The 22263-nt window shown below is 35.5% G+C and overlaps 1 protein-coding gene across 1 annotated transcript in view; it reads right to left on the bottom strand.

The window, feature by feature from the left end:
- Positions 1 to 2636: 2636 nt before the first annotated feature.
- Positions 2637 to 22263, bottom strand: part of LOC103760818 (guanine nucleotide-binding protein G(i) subunit alpha-1) — a 32572-nt gene continuing 12945 nt past the window's right edge. Inside the window, exons 2-9 of the mRNA XM_008927357.3 lie at positions 16395 to 16437; positions 16175 to 16316; positions 11505 to 11662; positions 9851 to 9979; positions 7046 to 7175; positions 5707 to 5860; positions 4598 to 4812; positions 2637 to 4496 (exon numbers count right to left, since the gene is read on the bottom strand). Of these exons, the coding sequence (XP_008925605.1) occupies positions 4622 to 4812; positions 5707 to 5860; positions 7046 to 7175; positions 9851 to 9979; positions 11505 to 11662; positions 16175 to 16316; positions 16395 to 16437 (947 nt within the window). The 3' untranslated portion in view covers positions 2637 to 4496; positions 4598 to 4621. The remainder of the gene's footprint in view (positions 4497 to 4597; positions 4813 to 5706; positions 5861 to 7045; positions 7176 to 9850; positions 9980 to 11504; positions 11663 to 16174; positions 16317 to 16394; positions 16438 to 22263) is intronic.

Here is a 22263-nt window from a genome sequence, read left to right as displayed (position 1 = left end):
TGCTTGGTGTCACACTGTAAAGATTTCTGATCACACTGTGGATCACTATGGAACTCACTGAAAAGTTTTACCTGCTCAGGTTCCTGGTTTCCTAGACTTTTCTTCATGTTTTTCAATATAAACAAATGCAGCTTTAACTACACTTATTCTCTAATTAATCTGCATATTCTTACATTACCATATTAATAACAATCTCACATCAGACATCTGCAAGTTCTTTATCTGCAAAAGAATGAACAGATTAGCCTATTCTGCAAGGTACCCATTCCTCAGATGCCTGCACAACAGCACAACCTGTGAGGGAAAGCACAGTGACAGTGCCTCTCCCCAAACTTCTCTGTTAGTGGAAGGGCAGAAAAGGAAGGAGACTAAGGTAGCTGGGAACAGCTCGTTCTGTGAAGCTGCAGTGACTTCCAGTGACAACATATTTGGTCTTAAATGTCTTTTGTACCACTGCAATTAAAGAGAGTAAAATTTCAGATAGCACATTCTGATCGGTACATCCTTGCATACATAAATTTTTCTTTTGTAACAGATGCTCTGCCATTCCTTTCAGAATTGAGACATAGCATTTCAGAAACACAAATTGACTACAGAAGTGTATTTCTACACTATGGGCTCAACTCTTTTCTGTCCTAAAACCAGAAGGGAGTATAGCCAAAAATGGTACAGCAATACACTACCCCATACAGATCTCAACCCACTGATAGCACCTGTAAAGATAAGCCTAATTATGCCTTACTTCAAGTAAATTATTCATACAATAAAACTGCTCAATAACCCTGATCTCTGTCATGTCAGGTAACAGTCAAAGTCTTCTCACTACCACAAAAAAGAAACTACATGCAGAGCAAACCAGCCAGAAACATCTTGTCTAGAACTATAACCAACTTTGAAAAGCACTGCTTCTAAACAGACTATGGACAAATAGCTTGATAAATGCATTTTAACTCAGCCATTTTTAAATACAGCATATTTTAATGAGCTGGAAGTGTGACTAAGTGAAATTCTGCCCCTGGTTTCCTCTGTGTCAAGCCAGCTTCTTTGCAACTCCACAGAACTGAAAATGGTTGTTTTGCACCTATGCAGCTGAAATTTAATATTTCTGTTCATCAGAAACCCCTAAAGTTTTGCAAAAACTACAAGCACTAGTGTAGTCAATGACTGATAATTAATTAAGTTCCTCTTTCACCAGTCTCATCTTCCTCATTCATATGTGAGTGTACTCTCGCAAGCTATAAATTATTCAGGGATGAGCTGCTTTCAGCCTCTTGTTTCACCTTCTACACTTTTTTTTTTACAATTAAATAGTCAAGGATTTGGTGTTTACAACCCTGGCATTACTCTTTGACCCACAGGATCTTAGTTAGCAATACGAACTATAACAACTTCAAGAGATATCCACACAGTAGGACAGCCAGCATCTTGGTAGGGTTTCCTTTTTGCTTGATTTGGAACAGATACTTATCCTCTAATTTTCCCCAATTCTAGCACACTACCCACCACGCTGTTCATGCTGCAGATGGATCTCTTTTGCTCCTTAAGGTTTTATGTAGAATTTAAATCATGAAGCTGCTAATTGCATACATGGAAACAGAAACCGCAACCCAACGAATGCTACATTGTTCCCATTCTGCGATCCTGGACCCTGTTTTAGTTACTAAGGGGTTACTACATTTAACCTCAAGTTTCCTCCTAATTCCATAGGTAGCATCATGAAGTCAAATAGCAGATTTTTCAAACCATCCTTCTACAATGTTAAGCCCCTTAAAAACAGCTATTTTTTTGAAGATAGATGCATTTTAATGAGAGACTTCAACCACAGACGTGCACAAGACCACAAGGGCTGAAGAAGCCTCCGTAAAGCTCTGATTTTTTACATATACTAAATTTACAATATTTATGATAGCCTGAGGGAATACCTAAGCTAGTAGAGGGAGCTTTCCCGTGTAAGGCTAGAAAAAGCAGTTTGCCTGAACACTGCATGAAGAAATGAGATGAATAGGGAACTGGAAGAGAAGGGGGGCTCAGGTTGCTGAGGGACAAGACTGTCCTTCTCAGCCAGTGGTGCATCTGCAGCATTTCCCCACTTTTCTGCAGTGCTCTGACAGAGAAAGATGCTCCTGATGGAACAGAGATGGAGTGGAGCCTTATTGCAGCTGCAGTGAAAACTGTGTGGCTCCCCCCACAACAGAATGCAAGTCCTCTTGTAGCTTTTCCTAGAGCAGCAGCCTTGGCTGACAACTTTCATCTCTGGACAAAGACTGATCAACCAGCACAGCACATCTCCAAGGAAACACACCTGCTGGCCACCCAGCGGGTCAGAAAAAACAAGATTTTCTGTCTGGACTAGCGAGTAAAATTATTGCACCATTTTGTTCTGTATTAAGATGCAAATACTTCAGAAAGCACTAGTTATGAAATTCCAAAAATTCTTCAACTGAAGGTGTTGGAACAATAGTAAAGGAAATATATTAAGTCATTAATAAACATTATTTATTCTCATTTTTATGTTATTGTTTCTAGCAAAAGTTTTTGAATTTACTTTTGACTTCCTATCTTCTCATTTTTACTCCCTAGTTACCTCCACAGGATAGATGCAAAAAGATTTCCATCAGCACATTTAAAGAAAAACATTTCTTTCAAGCAAGGCACAAAATTTAGATTTATTTAATTTGATTAATCCCAATTTTTGTTTTACATTAAGTACAAAAACCAACTTGAACGTAGGTGTAAATACAATTCCACAAAGTAGTTCAGTGAGATTTAAAATCATATCCAGAACTGTAAAGCACAATTAAAAGCAGCCCAGGATATACAGATTGCTTACTATAACTGCTGAAAGAGCTCATAATGTATCAATGTATTTAACAACCTCCAGCATTAAGTTACCTCCTTTCTAATCTTACATTTAAAACACATTTAGCAAATCTGTACCTAACAAAGGAAACATTAAAGAATGAGAAGTGCAGGTAAGTCTTACTCAAGCTGAAGCCTAACTAAAACACACATACAATCAAAAATTAAACAACAGAACATAGACTTAAATATTTTGAACATTTCTAAGAACAAAAATGCTAATATAATATAGAAAAATAGCCACAGGTTCCAAGACTTATTTACTTCTCAAAGAACTTATGGTGTACTGTAGCTGCCTGAAATATTTTAACAATTATAGAAAATCGTATTTCCAAGTTTGGTAGGTTCGTATTTTCTAGATGACAGACATTTAAGACAACCATCAACTTATTTACAATTAGAAGCTTATTCCTTTTAAAATCTGTATTAATAAAAAAAGAAAAAAATAAATCAATTTTGGCACTATCCATAAGGCAATGGATGACATGTACCTAAGATAGCAAATCACATAATGAAAGCATAACCAGAAGAAAATGATATTCTTTAACTTATTATTGTAAGAAACTGTGAGACTTTAATTATAATTAAAGAGGAAATTAAAGGATCAGCACTTCTAAGTTACTTAAACACCCTATCCAAAAAACTGAAGAATCTTATTATATGCAACAGGAAATTGCTGAAATCTGTGAAGCAACTCTGCCATGTCTTGTGGGAGAACCCAGTATTTCTATGGTTATTAAATTATCAAACTAGTTTTATTATCAGAAAATAGCAAAATGTGTAAGGAGAACATGAATTTAGTTCTTAAGTAAACAGAAAAGACATTGCTCTGAAGTCCAGCCTTTGCTAACCATCTATCTAAAAAACCCCAAAGGTAGTTTTTCCATTCACTCCACTGAGTAAAGAACCACAGCTTCAAAAAAATATTTTATTGATATATCTAGTTTTAACAACTTCCTTTTTGCATTTCCATCAGCTCTTGTGATAGCTGAACCTTAAACTTCAATTCACCAGTGTCGCCACATTTCCACTGCAAAGACTACAAGCCCGGATTTCATAAAATGTGAATTTCATTTAAATTTAAAATAATCTTTGCATTTATCTTGAATTTATAAAAAGATTTTTTTCAAAACTTAAGGCAAAAAACAAGTTTTATTGGTTATGTTTGTTTAAGTCTGAGCAGGTGTATGAGGCTGTTTAAATATCAAAAAAAGCAAACGCCATATACAGTATTACCAACGAAAGTAAAGAATAAGGCAGCATGCACCCTTAAGATGAAAAGAAAATTTAATTTTACAAGATGTTTAAATAATTTCAAGGCAAAAAGTGTCTGTCTCCTCTAAGAGTATCTTCAGAAAACATGGAAATTTAGAGGAATGAGGAATGTTTTAGAGGACATCAACTTACTAAAATATTCCGTTCAACGTTTATACAAATACATTACTACAATTGTAAGTTTACATACAATCAACTGACATCTCAGTGTTAACTAATTACTTAAATTTACAAGACAAACATAAATAAAGCTGTTAAAACAGGCAAGTACAGTACTGATCTATCATTCAGCACAACGTATTTTGTACTTCTTTCACCTTGAAAAGAACCAGATTAGAATTGTGCGAAGTTGATCTTCAAACCTAAAAACAAAATAAAAGAGAATTAAGTATATCTATGCAGGTTTTACACAGCATGGGCATATTCCAAATGCCTAAGTCCTGTTTTCAGGCATGTAATTTACCATTTAACAACCTCTTGTCTGTTCTCAGAAGAGGCCACAGTCTTTAAGGTTATTTTTAATAATGACATCAGTTACAGCATCAAAAACAAACTGCACATTTTTTGTGTCTGTGGCACAAGTGAAGTGAGTGTAGATTTCCTTTGTGTCTTTTCTCTTGTTCAGATCCTCAAACTGACACTGAATGTATGCAGCTGCTTCTTCATAAGTGTTTGACCCTAGAAGAAAAAAAATTGCTCAGTAAGCAGGTTTCAAACTGCTAAAGAGTAACATGCATATTGTATCTTTGAAGGAAGTGGTTCTTTGGAAATTGTTAATCTAAACCTGAGGAGGAGTAATTCCACAGTCATTGCTTAAAGATACCATTAAAAAACTTCAAAGGAAACCTTCTGGATGCATTTGTAAGAATAAAACCTAAGTATTCAATTGCAGCTGTAGGAAGTCTTTCCATTTACTTCAGTGGCAGAGGAACAAGTCATTAATGACCCATCACTGATCCCTAGATTAGGATATTTTGTTTCCTGAATTCACTTTACTTGCGTTCAATTTTTATGTTTTTAAGAGGTTTGGGTTTTCCCCACACACAATTAAAAACATTTAGCATACGTATTTCTCCTAAGCTTCTTACCTCCAACATGCTATTTTCTGTACCAGAGCTTGAAGTTACAATGAAAGCGATACATAAAAAGGCTAAGATTGGTTCAAATGAATTCATCCTCATTTGCTTTGTATTTCCTGAGTAAGCCACCTACTTCAAAATGTATGTACATTCCCTGTTCAAATAAAACTCTCATGTGTCCTCAGGGTTTCCTACTCACGTCTAAGTACTAAAACAAGACAATATCAGAAATAAGAATGGGTTAAATAAATTAGCCTGAAGAGTTGTAGCAGTACCATGTAAATGCTATCAGTGGACCAGCATTATTTCACATGGTTAAAAAGACCTAGCCCTATTTTACTTGTGATCCATAAAAACAATTCCCCATCCTAAACTTCATTTCATAGAAATATTTTAGATGCCTAGAGTTATTCAACTCATGATTTGTCCATCAAAAACTATGTAATTTAACAAAAAAACCCAACAACTTAACACTTGCACCCCCCTCTACTACCTGCATATTCAGGGTAGCAAATAGTGAGAGGACTTCTTTTGATTTTTTCTTCAAAAAGATCCTTCTTGTTCAGGAATAGAATAATAGAAGTGTCTGTGAACCATTTATTGTTGCAGATACTGTCAAACAATTTCATGCTTTCATGCATCCGATTCTGTAATTGGAAAAAAACACATCTGTATTTTATCAAAGTTTGGTAGTAAAATCAGGATTCGTATTTTTGATTAGTTACAAATGAACCAGGTAAGTTACAAAACTAAGTTTTTAGCAAACAAAATCACATTTTACCACAGGGAAATACAGAGAAGCCAAAACCACCCCAAAGACCACTTCTACAAGCCCGGTTTAAGCAACTACTTTTTTTCATTTTCAGGTTTAAGTTTTTAGTGTTTACTGTGTTTTTACATTTTGCAGTACAGATATTCTGCAAGAATTGCTGAGTTACCTGAATTTTTCTTAATACTGATAAGATCTTCTGGAAATTGAAAATGAATTCTGCACCTAGCTGATATTCCAGAAGAAGAAAGAAAAGTTCTACAAGACTAGTGAATCAAGTAAGCAGGTTTTTTTCCTCTTACCATAATTCTTAACTCTGTAGAAAAATTATCCAATATGTAAGTACTTTGGCCAAGTTCCAGCCATTTAAGTAGCAGGATACTAGCTACGGCCTTCTCTAACTACATTTGACTTGAAAGGTTTTCTTATTTCTCTTTCCTCCCCAAATTATATTTTATAGGAGGTTGCAGAACACGAGGAAGAGCACAAAAGTCTGTTAATGATTCACACACAACAGACAAGCATCACTTCAGACCACTCAGACAGTAACATGCACCCTGTGCACAGTGACATGGAAGGAGTAAACCCTTGAAAGAGGAGAAAGGAGCAGAGGGGGGTGAAAGGGAGAAGGAAGAGAAAAATTTCTGCAACTGAGATCAGAGAAACATATTTAGAAAGATGCAAAAACTGAAGACTGAGGAAGGAAGGAAAAACAAAACAAAGTAGATACAGATAAGTCAAGAAAGTTCTTACTCTGTACTTCTAGCATCCCTAAAGAGATTAAAATGCGTATTACTGACAATGCATCCTCATTAACTTATGCATCCTTTAAAACATGAAAGTGTAGCTGCAAAGAATACTTGTCTCTTAGTATTCCTTCTGAGAATATGAGGAAATACTTTGAAACCTGAAGGCATGAATTCTATCACCATTCCTAGGACCTCTTGCACAAACCATACATCTTATAAAGCAGCAATACTCCAGACATTTTTATAGCTTTCCTTCCAAACTTATTCAGCTTCTATCCAACAACTGTTCCCTTCTTCAACATTGCAGTACTTGCCATTTCCTCATCTTCAGCCAAGACCAAGTCATAATCACTTAGTGCCACACAAAAAATAATTGCTGTAACACCCTCAAAACAATGAATCCACTTCTTCCGCTCTGATCTTTGGCCTCCAACATCAAACATTCTGTGAAACAGAAGCACAAAGCAGGGAATGAACTTTGGAATTTCTAGCTTTCTGCATATTAACCAATAAAATCTGAAAATATCAGATATGTAAGTCTGAGTACAACATTTTAAAAAGGACATAAAAATCTGCAACATTTATTACTATTTTTCTCAGTAAAAACCCCACTTTTAATAAAGCCTTAAAAGCCTTCCTATACATTTTAGAGAGCATGAGGAGGTATGAGATGAAAGCTGAACAAGATTAATTATTTACAATAATATATTCATTAACAAAGTTAATTGTAATCTATAAAAAACCAAAAATATACAGAGTTAGCTTTACTAAAAAGTCTAAAATAATAAAAGATACTGAACAACAATGTAAGATTCTTTAAGAGAAGAGTGGTGTCTTTTTCAATACTTGGAAATAATGCAGAACTAAGGAAGTTGAATACAGGCAACAGTGACTTTATTATTGATGTTTTCGTATTCTGAATATTAAAATATATAATTAAATTTGTAGAAAATAAATTTTAGATCTCAACTCTAAATACTGGTGAGGTTCAGCACCTCTCTCCTCTAAATCAAATTACAACTTAAATCCATTCTTCAACTGGCCATGTTTAAATGAGATTTTTTTTTTAAGACATGCTTTAATTATTTTCAAAATTATCTTAAAAGACAAAAAGAGGATTACAGAGTGAAAACAACTCTCATTTTCCCTCTAATAAATGCATTGTTTGGAAATGCAATTAAGTCTTTCATATGATACACTTACTAAAACTGACTTGTATTTTTTTTACCCACCTTTCCTGTTTTTCCCTGAGCTGTAAGATTGGAAGGTGGGGCACATGGATAAAACCTTACCAATTTAATGTTAGTGTACTACACAACTAGGTAAATTGCACTTGAAGGATTTTAATTACAGCTGTTATTTTTACAAATCGAGTGTTCCAAGTTGTTGGATTTTAATTTGAAAAAATAGAGTAAAAATAAGTAGAGAAGGAAACAAATTAGAAGGAAAACAAAGTCCCTTTGCTTTCTCATCAAAAAACTGTCAGAAACCTCGTAACCTCTAATAAGGTCTTCTACTGGGGTATACTATGGTGTGACAATGCTCATTGCCCATTTAATGTTCTACATTGGGACAATGCCATGTTAAAAATTCCTTGAAAGATTATTCCTGTTAGAATTTAAAAAGGAAAAAAGGATTCCTCAGAAGCGTTCCTTACCTTCAGAGATATCTTTGAGAGGATGCCTTTGGATATTACCCTATATAAATGCAAGGCAGCCACCTAGTCCTATTTCTCAAATAATTAATGATGGTTGTACCCCTAGGAAGATATTTTGTACCTGTATACCTTACTAATTAATACCTTACATTTTACTTGTTACTTCTGTCGTTCTAATGCTATGCTTTATAACCTCATACTAAGAGATGAATTTCTGTAAGAATTAACATTTCTACAAAAAAAAAAAGGTGTTCTTTGAAGACAAAAGTAGTAAGACATCAGACTCAACTTCTGGAATAGTCTATAGAAACAGGATGAAGACTAGCTATTTGCATTTTGCATTGAATCAATAATCAAAGTTATGCTAAGCACTTCATAGAGAAGGCTGAATTGAGGCTCAATCTCAAAGAATCTAAACACATACAGAAGAACAGGAAAGAAAAGATAATGAAAGAAATTGATACTGCACAGTTAGTCATGTTTATGTACCCTTGCCTTGCAATAATGAAGCCTTTCATGCCTTTGGTTCATCTTAGAAGTTCTTTTCAATGTTATGTCAGAGTATATTTCAAGCCCTTCCAATAACTCATTAAGCCTGTCTCCTAAAGCACAGCTACAGGTGTTTAAATGTACAACATTACAGCTAAATACTTCCACAGGCCCGTCTCAAAGTTACACATTTTACAGAAGCAGAATCCTATGGTCCTTGTAACAGCCCTGATAATCAGCACAGACTGGACCCATCAACAATAAGGAGCTGAACAAGAAACATTAGAAAGTGAGTGAGAAGATGAAGTGCTCCTAAATACTGAAGACCTCTTTTCAGGCTTGGCTGAGGACTACTCTCCTCAGGTTTTCAAGAGATACATTCCCATTTATCAGCTATTCTTTTATGGATTAATACAGATTTTGTACACTTAAACCCTAAAACAAGGAAACAAAACATATTTACACAGTATGATGGTCCTGCAGCATACCTATTACAGTACTTGATACACATTTCCATGAAAAAGAAATATTTTCCGTAAAGATACTAAAGAAACATATTATATAGATATGCTGACAACAATTTCTGCATAGTTTAAATGTGATTTCATGTAATTTAATGTGTGTTTTATTGAGTTTTCTTCTCATTCTTCCTCACCAGTAGGAGGTAGACTATTCTGACGCTTTCACCATGAATGTCAACACAGGCTGGGGGACGAATGGATTTAATTTACATAAAAAGCATCTTTACAAAATGCTTCCAATAAACCCAAAACATTTACTGAAGTTCCAACAACTATTATATCCCTTCAGAAAACTGAGTCCAGCATGAGGAATTTTTTTTTTAAAGAAGCAGAGGGAAAAATAATCTAACTTGTGGTTAGACAAATTTATTAAATTACACCATTGAAAGCCATATTCTAGAATTTTACAGGAACTGTAACAGATAGATGATCATGCTGCAAGATTTACATACTTAAAATGAAGATCTTTGAAAGTAAAGTGAGTTTCCACTATTCCTGTGGTTTTCACTCTAGTCCTGAGAACATCCTGTTGAGTTGGAATGTAGCTGGTTTGCGCTATCCTGTCCAAGTCGTTCAAGTAACTAAAGGTAAAAATAAATACTGTTTTCAGTTATTCATAAAATAGTAACAAAATAATTACAAAGAATTACAGAAGTTCTAGGTCCATCCATTACGTTGTCCTTGAATTTTATAAAATAGTTTTCTCTGATGTAAGACAAAAAATCTAGACACGTTATTCATTAAAATTTCCAAGTTTTTTTCCAAAATAAGCTTTAGAGACACAACAATATTTCATCCTAGATGAAAGAAAACTTATGCAATTTATTCCACTACAAACTGGAAATCCCAAAATGCAAACATGGTTCCACGTACATCAGTGTTGTTCGCACTAATTAGAAGAACACCTTCATCTTTGTAACCTAATGAACTACCAGTTACTTTGAACTGTAAACAAAGCCCCAAAATTACCCTAGATTTGATAATAGGTATGAAAAGAACAACTCAGTGTTTTGGCCAGAATTAATGTGTTTAAGAAAATGCCTTATACATAACAATTAACTTTCTATTGAGAATTTCTAATTACACATATTTTTTACAATAATATGCTTTCATTGCCAAAATTCTTGCAATGTAGGCCAAGACCAGTGTTTCTAAAAACCATACAAATCTTACTTGTGCTTACTTTTGCAGTTCCCATAGTAAATAGGGAAGGCATTATGTTCTACTTTCTGTGTAACAAGTTAGAAATTTTAAGGATACAACTGTATGGCTAAAAGAACAGTTTTCTTATGAAATTGGAGGTAGAGATATCTAAAACAACAAAACAGAACACCGGAGGGTACCAGAGGAGAGTAATTTAAACTCCAAATGAAGTGCTTCATATTGAATAAACTTTATACAAGAAAGTGAGAAATAACTTCAAACACTACAAATTACTTCAGAATTATAAAGCTTTAAAAAAATTGCACTATAAGCAGTGTCACTGCTATGCCATTCTTTATCATCTTAACTCTCCCTTGGTGGACTCTTTCCTTGACTGACTTACCATTACTTGCTGCCACACAATCTTATTTCTGCCACCCTTAGTTCCTTATTATTTTATTTTTTTACTGAAGTGCCCTAGCATAAAAGATACATCCTGATTGTTACCTTTCCTCAACACATTTCTAATAGAGACCATTAATTAACAAAGAAAATGCAGCAATGTTGAACTATAGGAGAAACTCTATTATGAACATGAAAGTAGTATCCTTGGTAATACAAATTCAGATCAAGTTTTCTGGACACATTCAGATACTGAAAAGGTAGTTGAGTCATGTTTTTGTAATAAAAATGCTATTAAAGCACCTTAAAGCAATTTCTGTCTTCTTTAAGAGGGTGAAACACATGGTCAGAGCATGACAAGTTCATAATTATACCACACTTCTTCCTTTCCCACCTCGAAGCCTAGTTGCAGCATTTTGACCCAAGCAGACAGTATCTTTGTCCAGATACTTCTGTGGTTTCCATCTATGGGGGAGCAGAACTTGTCAAAAGATGACACTTATACTTCTTTAACTACTGCTTAGAAGGCCAAGAGAATCTTGTCTGTCACACAGTACTTACTAGGCAGCAGAGTCATTAAGCTGGTACTCTCGAGATCTGTTGAAACAAGCTTGAACTCCACTGTCTTTCCACAGTCTCTTGATAACTCCAGCAAGCTCTGCAGTCATAAATCCTTCTTCTGCTGCTCCAGCCAACACAAAGAGCTGACGAGCATCATCCTTTAGGATGTAAACAGAGAGTGCAGAGACAAATATTGAGAAATACAACACATGTATTATCACCTAAGATATTCAGCAAATGAGTTACTTAACCTGGTAAATGTGAATGTAACCAAACAAAAAAAAAGTGAAATAAACAATCAGTTTTAGTTTTCTCAATAGGATATCAATTCCCACATTTTTCAACAACACAAAGTGTTTCAACACTAAAAATTTGTCATTGCTGATAAAGTTTCTTCTGATCAGTTTATAAATTGAATAAATTTTCATAAATAGGAGTAGTAACATATTTTGTGCTCAAGCCTAAAGTTAACTGTATTTGCTCATCAAATACCACATACTGGACAAAATGCTTACACTGCAGACTAGACCCTTCAGAAATGCAGATGTATATTGATTAACTGAAGATAACACATTAAACACTTAAGCTTCAAAAAACAGCTTTGAAAGTGACAAAACCACTTCCCAAATCTTGTATCAGGAATTAGAAAAACACTTCTTAAAACCTTTCCAGATAAACCAGCTACAAATATTCGTTACCTCTAATTATTCTACAGACACCGAATTTTCTTGGTAAAGCAATACCAAACAAACATCAAGATTTTTAAGAGCAAATGCTGGATTTTAAAACTATTTATAATGACAGGCTTTGAGAGTGAGGCTAATGGAGTACAGGATGTAAATCTACCATTCCCCTTTAACAGAATGTGACCAGTTTAGTACCTTCATCCAATTTTGACTGAGCAACAAAACTTAACATTAGACCTGTAAGGCACTGGGAAAAAGACAGCAGCTGGGTAGAGGGAAGATCTACACTAGTACCCTGCTGCAGGGAGCTGCTTGACCTTGGTTATCAGCAGTATGTGATCTAATGCCAAGGTACATCAGCCAGAAAAATCATCACACTCGAGGCTTGTCACTACTCCCCACGGCATGTACTGTTTGTCCCATAATTAAAAGAAAGAGAACAATGAACCTGAAAAGGAGAAAGGGAGAGACTTGGACACATCAGCTGGGAACTGAAAGTATTTCAAGAAAGAGGAGGATTTAAAAAAGCAACACATAAGGTTATTCCCACAAAGCAGTAAGTGAAGACACAGGTGCAAATCTGTAGAAAAATCTATTGCTCTGCTGTTCAAACACTAAGCTGTGGGAAAAAAATTTCCAGGATAAGCACATTAAGTAGTGATTGTTCTAAAGATACTGTCCACTGTAGACTTAAACAATCAAAGTTTATGCAAGCTAACAGAAAAATTGTTTACAGATAGATTAATACTGAATTTCACAGGCTGAAAACACAAAGCTTGTTCAGTCAACTCAAAGCAAACTTGAAGAGATTTAAATATATGTATATATATGCAGGTACTCATATGAAGAACCAGTATCTGATATATAGTTGAAAGTGTCTTTTGAAAGCTAGAGTTGGTAGAAATCTAAAAGAACAGTTGTTAAACAAAAATACTAATTACTGTACAAAGACAGGACAAACTGTGGACAAATAATAAAAATTCTATGGATTGCAATAATAATTATGCACAAAAACCAGAGCCCTAAAGATGAAAGGGTTGGATAGTCAGATCTCAGGGACTGTAATTTGAGCAATATGCCTGCATAAAAGAAACCTGAATGATAATTCTGGTCTTGAAAATTGTGGATGCAAAGGCAAGAACCTACAACTCACAGAAGCAGCGGATCTTGAAGAAGAGACAATATATACAACAATATGTACAACACATGATGGAAACAGCTTAGAAACTGATAGCCAATTTTGTCACGAAAAATGATGCCATTTTATGCCTAACATGGTCTGACTTTCAAATATACAAAATTTACTCTGTTTCAAATAGCTCTAATCTCTACATGCTCTCAAACAGGCAAGAGGGGAAAGGGAAGGTGAAACAAGGGAGTTGTTTTAGCTCTTTAAAAGCCCAAACATTAAGAAATGGTCTCTGTTATGCCTGTACTCCTTTTGCTAAGGATGGCAACTACCACAGACACCACAAGTGAGGCAGTATACAATGATCAAGTCCTACTTTCATTATTAACCAATGCTAGATATTTTTCTTTAATATCTTTAACTGGAATGAGGCAGTTTCCTCTCTAGGTATCACTCATATTATACCAGATTTCATAAATGAGGTAATGTAAAAAAACTGATTTAACCATCCCTCTAATTACCATAAATCTCACATTCAGAAAGTGGTCCACATTCACTAAATGTCTCTCAAAATACAGTTTCTATTTAAGTACTGTCCTGTAGCACAGACAAAGATACACCAGATTCCAGACTGATCATTATTGAAGCTGCTGGTGTAAGCTGCACTCCCTTGATTCAATAACTTGAAAAAAGAAAATGTTCAACTCACTGCTTTACCATTAGTCCTATGACAAAAATAAGAGTATATGATTTTCCAAACAGACTTATCCCATTTAGAGGAAAAACCTCATAAATTCACCCAAAAGAATCTTAATGTAATACTTTGCCCCGGAGTTACAATTTCAAGTTTTTCAAGCTTTTATTTTCCAAAACAAAATAGAATAACTGAGGTATGAATACACTTTTTTCTTTTTTTTTTTTTTTCAAGTGATACTGATATACAACAGAAGCTCTGTATTACTTTTCCCATTTCTGGCTTAATAAATGGCAAGAATCTAGTACTGACGTTCCACAGCCGTGATGCTCTGAAAAAAAAGAATTTGGACCACCAAGAATTGACTAAGTGCAATGGGATGGATGGCTATTTTAAGATTATTCCTGACAGACATTTGCTTCATCATTTATATAGCTCTCTGAAGTTGAGAAACTCAGATGACTTCAAACTGACATCATGTACAACATAGCCCTCAAAATCTTCTTGTTAGTCATTTTATCTGCTAACACCTAAATTTACTCCTCCTCCGTTTTCTCTTACTATGTATTTAGCAACATAAGTCTACCATCTGCCTCTTTGCAACATTAACTGCCAGACTCCAGAAAGAACTACACTGCAAAATACCAAACTAACAAGCACCGAGATACTCTTGCTGCCCTGGAAAACTTTGGTCTTAAAGGGTAGACTACAGCAAACATGAGAGCAAATGTAGAGAGGAATAACCAATGAAAATGAAGCTTTTCCTATTTATGTTTACAACTGAAGAGACATCATTAACATATGTACACAACAAAAATGGCTATAATTGGCTAACTGCCAACCAGATTTAGACTTCGGATACAACTTTATTACTCACTATATGTAATCTCACGAACGTTTGTCTTTCTTATGACAACCATACATACTGCATTTCACAAGATTACTAAAGGAATACTCTCTAACATTTATAAATTTTGCTTTTCAAGCAATCAATAAAATGAACACAAGACTGTCATGAATAAGGAATTTACATACTGTTTCTTAAAGGCCCTCCTCTCCTTCTGAACTGTAATTCCACATTAACATGACAGAAAAAACTTAAGTCAAAATATCCCTCTGACTACCTTACATACTTATTTCAATACATGAACAGCAAAACCCTTCCTCCATTTTTCCTGGGGGACAGCCACAACATAACAAGTTCCTGCATCGAAACCCTTACTGGTGAGCATTCCATGTTCTGACATTGATTTCTATGGAAAGGAGATAAAAGCACACATCCTGAACTAAACTCAACTATTCAGACTGACAGCTCTGGGGATCAGTTTCAGCACTGCAGTACAGACTGTACTCCGTCCTGCCACAAGAGGACAAGTAAAAACACCTAAGCTGAGCATTTTATAGAAATATTCTGAGCACCTCACCACCTGACCAGATGTGGGTGTAATCAGTCACCACAGATAAGAGCATAGGGGTAGGACTGGAGATATCAATTCTACAGACCAGTTTCAAACAGGTGGAACGGCAAATAAAACCATCAGAGGTTTGCATGTGGGACAAAAAATTAAATAAGATGGAAAAGGTGAAGAAAAGCTTAGAAAAAGGTCTCATTTCCTGGGAAAAATCCCAAGATTGGTATAATGAAAAACATGGGATACCAGCATCAGGTAGGTCCGTGTCTCTGCTTTGAGTAAAATAAAGTCCTCAACACTGGAAATCCGTATGACAGGCTTCAGTTCAGAGGTTGGAAATGTTTCAGGCACTGCTGTGCCTATGAACTAATAGAGACGTTCAGAGAGTAGCTACATGCCTCCCTATTTCAGCTGTGTTTTTTTAAGGAATGTGAAGATGTCTAACTGAAATGACCTACAGAATGTAGCAGCCCACAAATCTGTACAAATAGAGAAATGACTGCATAGTTTAACGTTTTTGAAAAACTCCCTAAGACTCAGATGTTTAGTTCTCCAAATTTAGACAGAATTTGGAAAATTGTATCTGAATCAATCCAATGCTGATTGCTCCACAGGTCACCTTGCCATGTAAAGTTTTCAATGAGACTTCGTATCTTACAAAGAAGATTTCTGGATATCAAAAGATTTTTTTCAGGAAATAGTATGGATATTTCAGCTGTATGTGTGTGTGTGTGTACTTCAATACTCACAGCCCTGATTGGATCACCAAAGTCTATCTTCAACCTCCCCATTGCTCTAATGATAGCAATAATGGACTGAATGGTGTTACTGTAGACAACAGCTTTGTATTGTTTACATTCTTCTTCTGAATAACCAGCTTCATGGATAATCCTACGGAAGAAAAAATAATAAATTCTCCGTTCAAATAAAGAGAAATATTTCTCTGTCATAGTATTTTACCATACTTACTTCATCTGCTTGACAATTGTGCTTTTCCCCGATTCACCAGCTCCTGAAAAATAAATGTGTAAAAATTCATTAGACTTTTATTAATCTTTGAAAATACATTTAGCTTCTACATTTCAATTGTCTAACCAATATAAAACCTTTCAATAGGTAAAAGGACACATTAAAAATTGATTTTTAATTAAAAAATGCATCTTAAGGTGGAAGTTTCAAAATCAAGCCATTTTAAAAACAAATAATTCAGTTCTAAAATGTCTTTTCTTTTTACAGAAGTGAACATAATCTTTACACAGTCTGCTGGTGTTTCTAATGCTAACAGATGATAAGACACTCAACTTCAAAGGGGTCTGAAGCTCAATTCCTCTAGCTGCCTTTTTAATCAAAACCTAAACAAAGTTTATAAGTTCTTCACACATTAACGGTCTTCCATATTGCAAATGAACATCTTAAAACTCTTCAGAGCTCTAGTCCTTATAACCCTCTTTTGATCCTTGCATGAATAAACCAACACAGCCAACCTACTTCTTGTTAGAACAGATGGCATAAGGTTTGTCAGTCATCCTGATACCATTCTTAGTGCTTAACAAATTAAAAAAAAAAAAAAAGACAATGCTATGTTAAAATACAAAGCTTACAAAAACAATTAGTATCTCTGTATACAGACGGGGGGGGGGGAATTGTAATTTTTGCTGTCTCAACAACGTATCTTTAGTCTGTTTCTTTCTCTAAAGATATATGAAACTCTTACAGCTGTGGTGGAGTCATCATCCCTGGAGGTATTTAAAAACTGTGTAGATGTGGCACTTGGGGTTTAGTGGTGGACTTGGCATTGCTGAGTTAACAGTTGGCCTTTTCCAACGCAAACAATTGTATGATTCTGTCCACATAACCATTATGCATGTCAAGGCCCTACTTTCCAGGAAGTGGTTTAATACCTGCCTCCCAGTGGGAAGCAGGGAATTAATTCTTCTTTTTGCTTTGCTAGTGTGTGCAAGCTCTGGCTTTTCCTATTAAAACATCATTATCTTGATCCATGAGTCTTCTTGCCTGCCTTCTATTTTTAATTTATCCCAAGGGAGAGGACAGTTATCACACAGTTGTGTGGGTGTTTGGGTTGACCCTGGCCAACAGCTTTCACGGTTGCACTGGCAAAACTGCAGACAAGTCAAAAGAAGTTGTTCTTCCCCAGCAGTCAGCATTCATTATGCTGCATCAAGTACAGTATCCAGTTCTCCTCCTCAGCAGCCAGTAAATGAGATACTGATAAACTAGACAAAAACCACTAGAAGGTCACTTAGTTGTTTAGAGGGCTGCTGCACATGGCATTCCAGGAAAAGCTACAAGGAAAGGGGTTTTTTAATCCTAGAAAGATTGGGAAGAAGGTTGGATGTGTGTACAACTGCTGCCCTCTCCACAAAACCTGTTTAAGACAGCTTAAAGCAGAAGTAAATTTGTTACTCATTACACATACGCAACAAAAAGATGTGAGGCAACCAAGAACCTGCAGCACAGGCAGTTTCACAGATATAAGGGGGGAAGGGGGAGACATGCAGGGGACCTATTCCCATGGAAGAGATTGTACTGGAACCAACTGCGCATGGAGGAAGTAGAAAGGCAGCCTTGGAGACCTACAAGATTCAACTGGCCAAGGCTCTGAGCAACCTTATCCAGTTTGACGTTAGCCTGGCTTTGAGCCAAGGGCTTAACTAGATGACTTGCAGAGGTTTCTTCTAACATCTATTATTTCATGCCAGTATAACAGAGTATTCTGTACTTGTACACTGTACAGTGATGCTTTTGAGATGCTCCTCCTACTGAACCAAATATGTAATTCAGGACAGACTCAGGCCAATTTAAGACTGCCAAAAGTTGTCCCGCCTCCCCCCCAGCACTGCTACTGATGTGGCTACACTTCCCTTCTTCCAGCATTGCAGAATGAGCACTGGTATCACGAGGAGCTGGTGAGCTCAGAGTTGAGTAGCTAAGGAATAGAGAAGGTCTGTCACATCCATCTAAGATTGCCTAATGCCATCGTTATCTAATGTCCAAGCAAAAAACTTATTTTTTTATAAATCTGCAAGTTTCTTTATAGAGTAGCAATAGCTCTCAGACTCTGAGCTGCCATGGAAATACATTGATATAAACAGAAATCAGAGGCACCAATAAAAAAGTCATTTGTTATTTAGACATCTGAAGCACTTATAAAACAAATTAACACCCAACCTCAAAATAGCTAATCATGTACTGATGCACAAATGAGTGACAAAAGTTTAAAGATTAGCTTTATTAACAAAATTACTATAATTTCCTTTGCAGTATTATTTTTATTCAAATAATTTGAAGACAGTATATTCCCCTGCATTCAACAGCAATTTTGGAGATATTAAGAAATATACTACAGCATTAAATTTATATAACCTCGTAAAGTGCTCTTTCTGTTAAAAATTTGTCACATTTGACTAACCAAGCAGGTCACTGTCAGGGCTAGTTACAGTATAAAAATGAAATTATTTTTATCTTACATGTTCTAGTCCATTTTTTTCTGAGTCAGATATGAGTGTTAGAATTCACACGTACCAAATACCTAGAATTATCACAAAAGCCCTGTCAGTAACATAACCACAAACACTCAGAATACATACGAAGAACAATTAAGTCATTTTTTATCGAGTACTCAACATCAACAGTGAGTTCCTGGAAGGTGCATTCCCCTACATCATTTAACGGAAAATAGAAGCGATTGTGTTTGGTTTGGGTTTTTCCTTTATTTGCACACTGAAATGCTTGCAGCTTTCCTAATAATCTTTGTAAAGTATATAGGAAAATTACACCTTACTCAGTGTCCCATAGTGAAAGGAAGTTCATTATTTTTGCACTCCTGAATGCAGACTTCTGTCAGGTTTTCTGACAGATGCACTTTTAACATATCTTCCTTTATCTCAGCGTACATAAATTGTCCATAAAGCAAAATGAGAACTAACCCTGTTTTAGAATGCTTTGGACAGGAGCAAGCAGTATTAAATATTACATGTGACAGCTGCATATAAAATGTCAGAGCTGACTGTATTGTCGCAACCAAATCCTACCCAAATTTAGACTGACTTGACTGTATATTCCTCAATCATCTAGTAAGGGATGTTATTTATTGCTTGCTAGTTAAGTGTGATACTTGATTTCAGCATCACTACTGTCAATAATTTGAACAGTCTTACAGGCTCTGCTACTATTTATGTATAACAAAAACATTAATAAAAAGACATGACAGTTCTGCTCAGACTAGAAAAACGGCAGCATATCAGTTCTGAATTTAAAAGAATAGTGGGCATTTTTTGTTTGCTTAGTTTTAAATGATGGTCTAAATTAACTGTTAGGTCAACACATAAAAAAATGTTTAATAACTGATGAGTATTTTCCTTTCTCTTGCACACTATGTCCTTCATGTGTTTCTCAAAAAAAAAAAAAATCAACATATCCTACGAAAATCTAATTTAAAGTGAAGAATTTTAAAACTTTTGTTCACATAGTTCATAAGAATATAACTTGAACTAAATCTAACACTCTTACTACACTTGCTTACCAGAAAGCAGGTAGATCCTTATGCTTCATTATGGAGACTGACAAAGTGTGGAAGCAAGGCACACCCAAGTTAATCAGCACAATTACATGTTTTCCCCATAGATCCTACTATAATCTGAAGGGTCTTCTGCATTAAAGTTTAGTACCTTCACATGTCAGTATTCCACAGCTAGTACTGTGCTATTCAAAGTAGACTTTTACTTTTTTTTGGATCCAGCCTGAGTTCTGACAGCACTTGGTGAATTCAGAGCCAGCACATAAACCCAGGCCCGTGACTGACCCAACTGTACCATCCACAGCTCAGGGAATCTGAATAAAGAGGGATTAAGCTTGTATTAGAACTTTTCTTTCAAAGTCATTTTCAGCTTTGGAAATAGAAAAATCAAAGCATCTTCATGTTCAAAAAACCCAATCAAAAAACCATTTAACAGATCCGCCTTGCATATAGCCCTCTGAAGGAACCAAGTAAAACTACCAAAGCTCAAATAAATTTAAGGAACAGCTAAAGCAGCATTTGATTCTCCAAGCTGTAATTTGTCCAATTACAGAAAAAACTTAAAAGACAGGGTTGGACTCGATCTGAAGGTTCTTTTCCAACCTAAATGATTTTATCACCCTATGACTCATTACTACGAAATTGTAGCAAATACCATCTTAGACAGATTGAATAATCTTTTACTTTTCAAATGGAGCAAATCTGTGTTTAAAAAGAATTAAGTATTTAATAATTTGATTAAAATTAACAGATCAGCAAAAATGGTACTTTAAACTACTCAGAGTGTCTCATGATTTATTATCCCACGCACTGCCTACATAGCAAGCATTCCAGAACTACAAATTTCTAGAACAAATGTTTTATGCACTCAGGCACAGAAACTGCTGCTTGTAAGTGCTGAGATTTTAATAGTAACATCTCTAACGTGTGACACATTTGCTAATTGGTTACTGAAGGAAACAGTCAAATACCAAAGTAAAAACAAAGGAAACTTCAAGTTCATAGTATCCCTCTTTGGAGGAAACCATTTGTCAAGTACAACAGTTTTTAATAGTATAAATATACTCCTTGTAACACTAACACAGTAAAAACCCTATAGATTTAATTTTTTTTGAGAAAAAAAAGATTAGAGCTAGAGAAAAAATGGGCTAACTTTGAACTACTGACTGAGACAAAGGAACAGAACCCACAAACAAGTAGAACAGCCCTGTATGTTGTCAGAAGAGAGATCAAGTATGGACAAGAGTAATTAATACAAAACTTTCTACAGATGCTTGCCAGCTTTTCAGCTTGTAGAACAGGACACTTAGACCAGACTAACTTAAGTACAGACACATGCAAAATTTAAAATAAAACACACTGACTCGTAAATTTTTGGATTCACCTCCTGTGAAGTTCTCTCCCCACAACTCTCCTATCCAATTCTGTCAGACACTGGAGTTTCATAGTAGTAGGCACAAGCTGAATGATGCCTGTTCCTCACTGCCACTGGTCACAGACAAGCTAAATGTCCATTGATTTCTACTCTTTCTGCTATGGAGTCAGTAATCTCTTACAAAAGCACACTGCTTTGTAGCTTGGAAGATCATGTGAAGTATAATCTCTTAAATTTATCACCTCATGACACATTACCAGACATGAGATCTAAATTAGAATGCAAGCTGCTGATCAGTGTTACTATATCCAAAACACATCAATTGTTGGGACAGGAAACCCACAGTGGAAACTTGTTGATACAACACACACCAGACTGAACACTAAATGAAACACTTTCTGACACCAGCATCCACACTCCTCTATCTCCCTGAATTTTTTTATTTTGCCCTGTGCTCCCAATCCCCCTTTTTGAAGCCACCCACACTTATCTACCACCATCCTGTATTCTAATGCTGGGGTAGCTGCTGACCCTAGCAGTTTATGTTCCTTTTCCCCTTCCCTGCTGTTTTCATATAATCAACCAAAATTGGACAGTATTCATTACTTCTAAGGTGGCATTAGTCTTGGAATTTCCATAGCTGCTGGAATTTGAATGTGTCAGGAAACTTTGAGCAAGTTAAGAATCTGTATGAATAGTATGTGGAAGAAAATATTTCAGTAACGTAGCCATGCAGTAATAGAGTGTGAATCCCAGATTACAGCACTGGTTCAAACCAGAGAAGTGACATATTCTAAAACTATTGACTGACTCAGATAAAAGATCTGAGATAATTCCCAAGGTTTCAATAGCTGCATGCTGGCTTAGTCCTACAGAAGCAGCACCATTTACACTAATAAGACACTGTCACATTTGTATATTCCCTA

Source organism: Manacus vitellinus, unplaced genomic scaffold, assembly GCF_001715985.3.
Source record: "Manacus vitellinus isolate BGI_N305 unplaced genomic scaffold, ASM171598v3 scaffold_13_pilon, whole genome shotgun sequence".
Lineage (NCBI taxonomy): Eukaryota > Metazoa > Chordata > Aves > Passeriformes > Pipridae > Manacus > Manacus vitellinus.
Note: the sequence above shows the minus strand (reverse complement) of the source record. Positions and strands in the feature narration are given on the sequence as shown.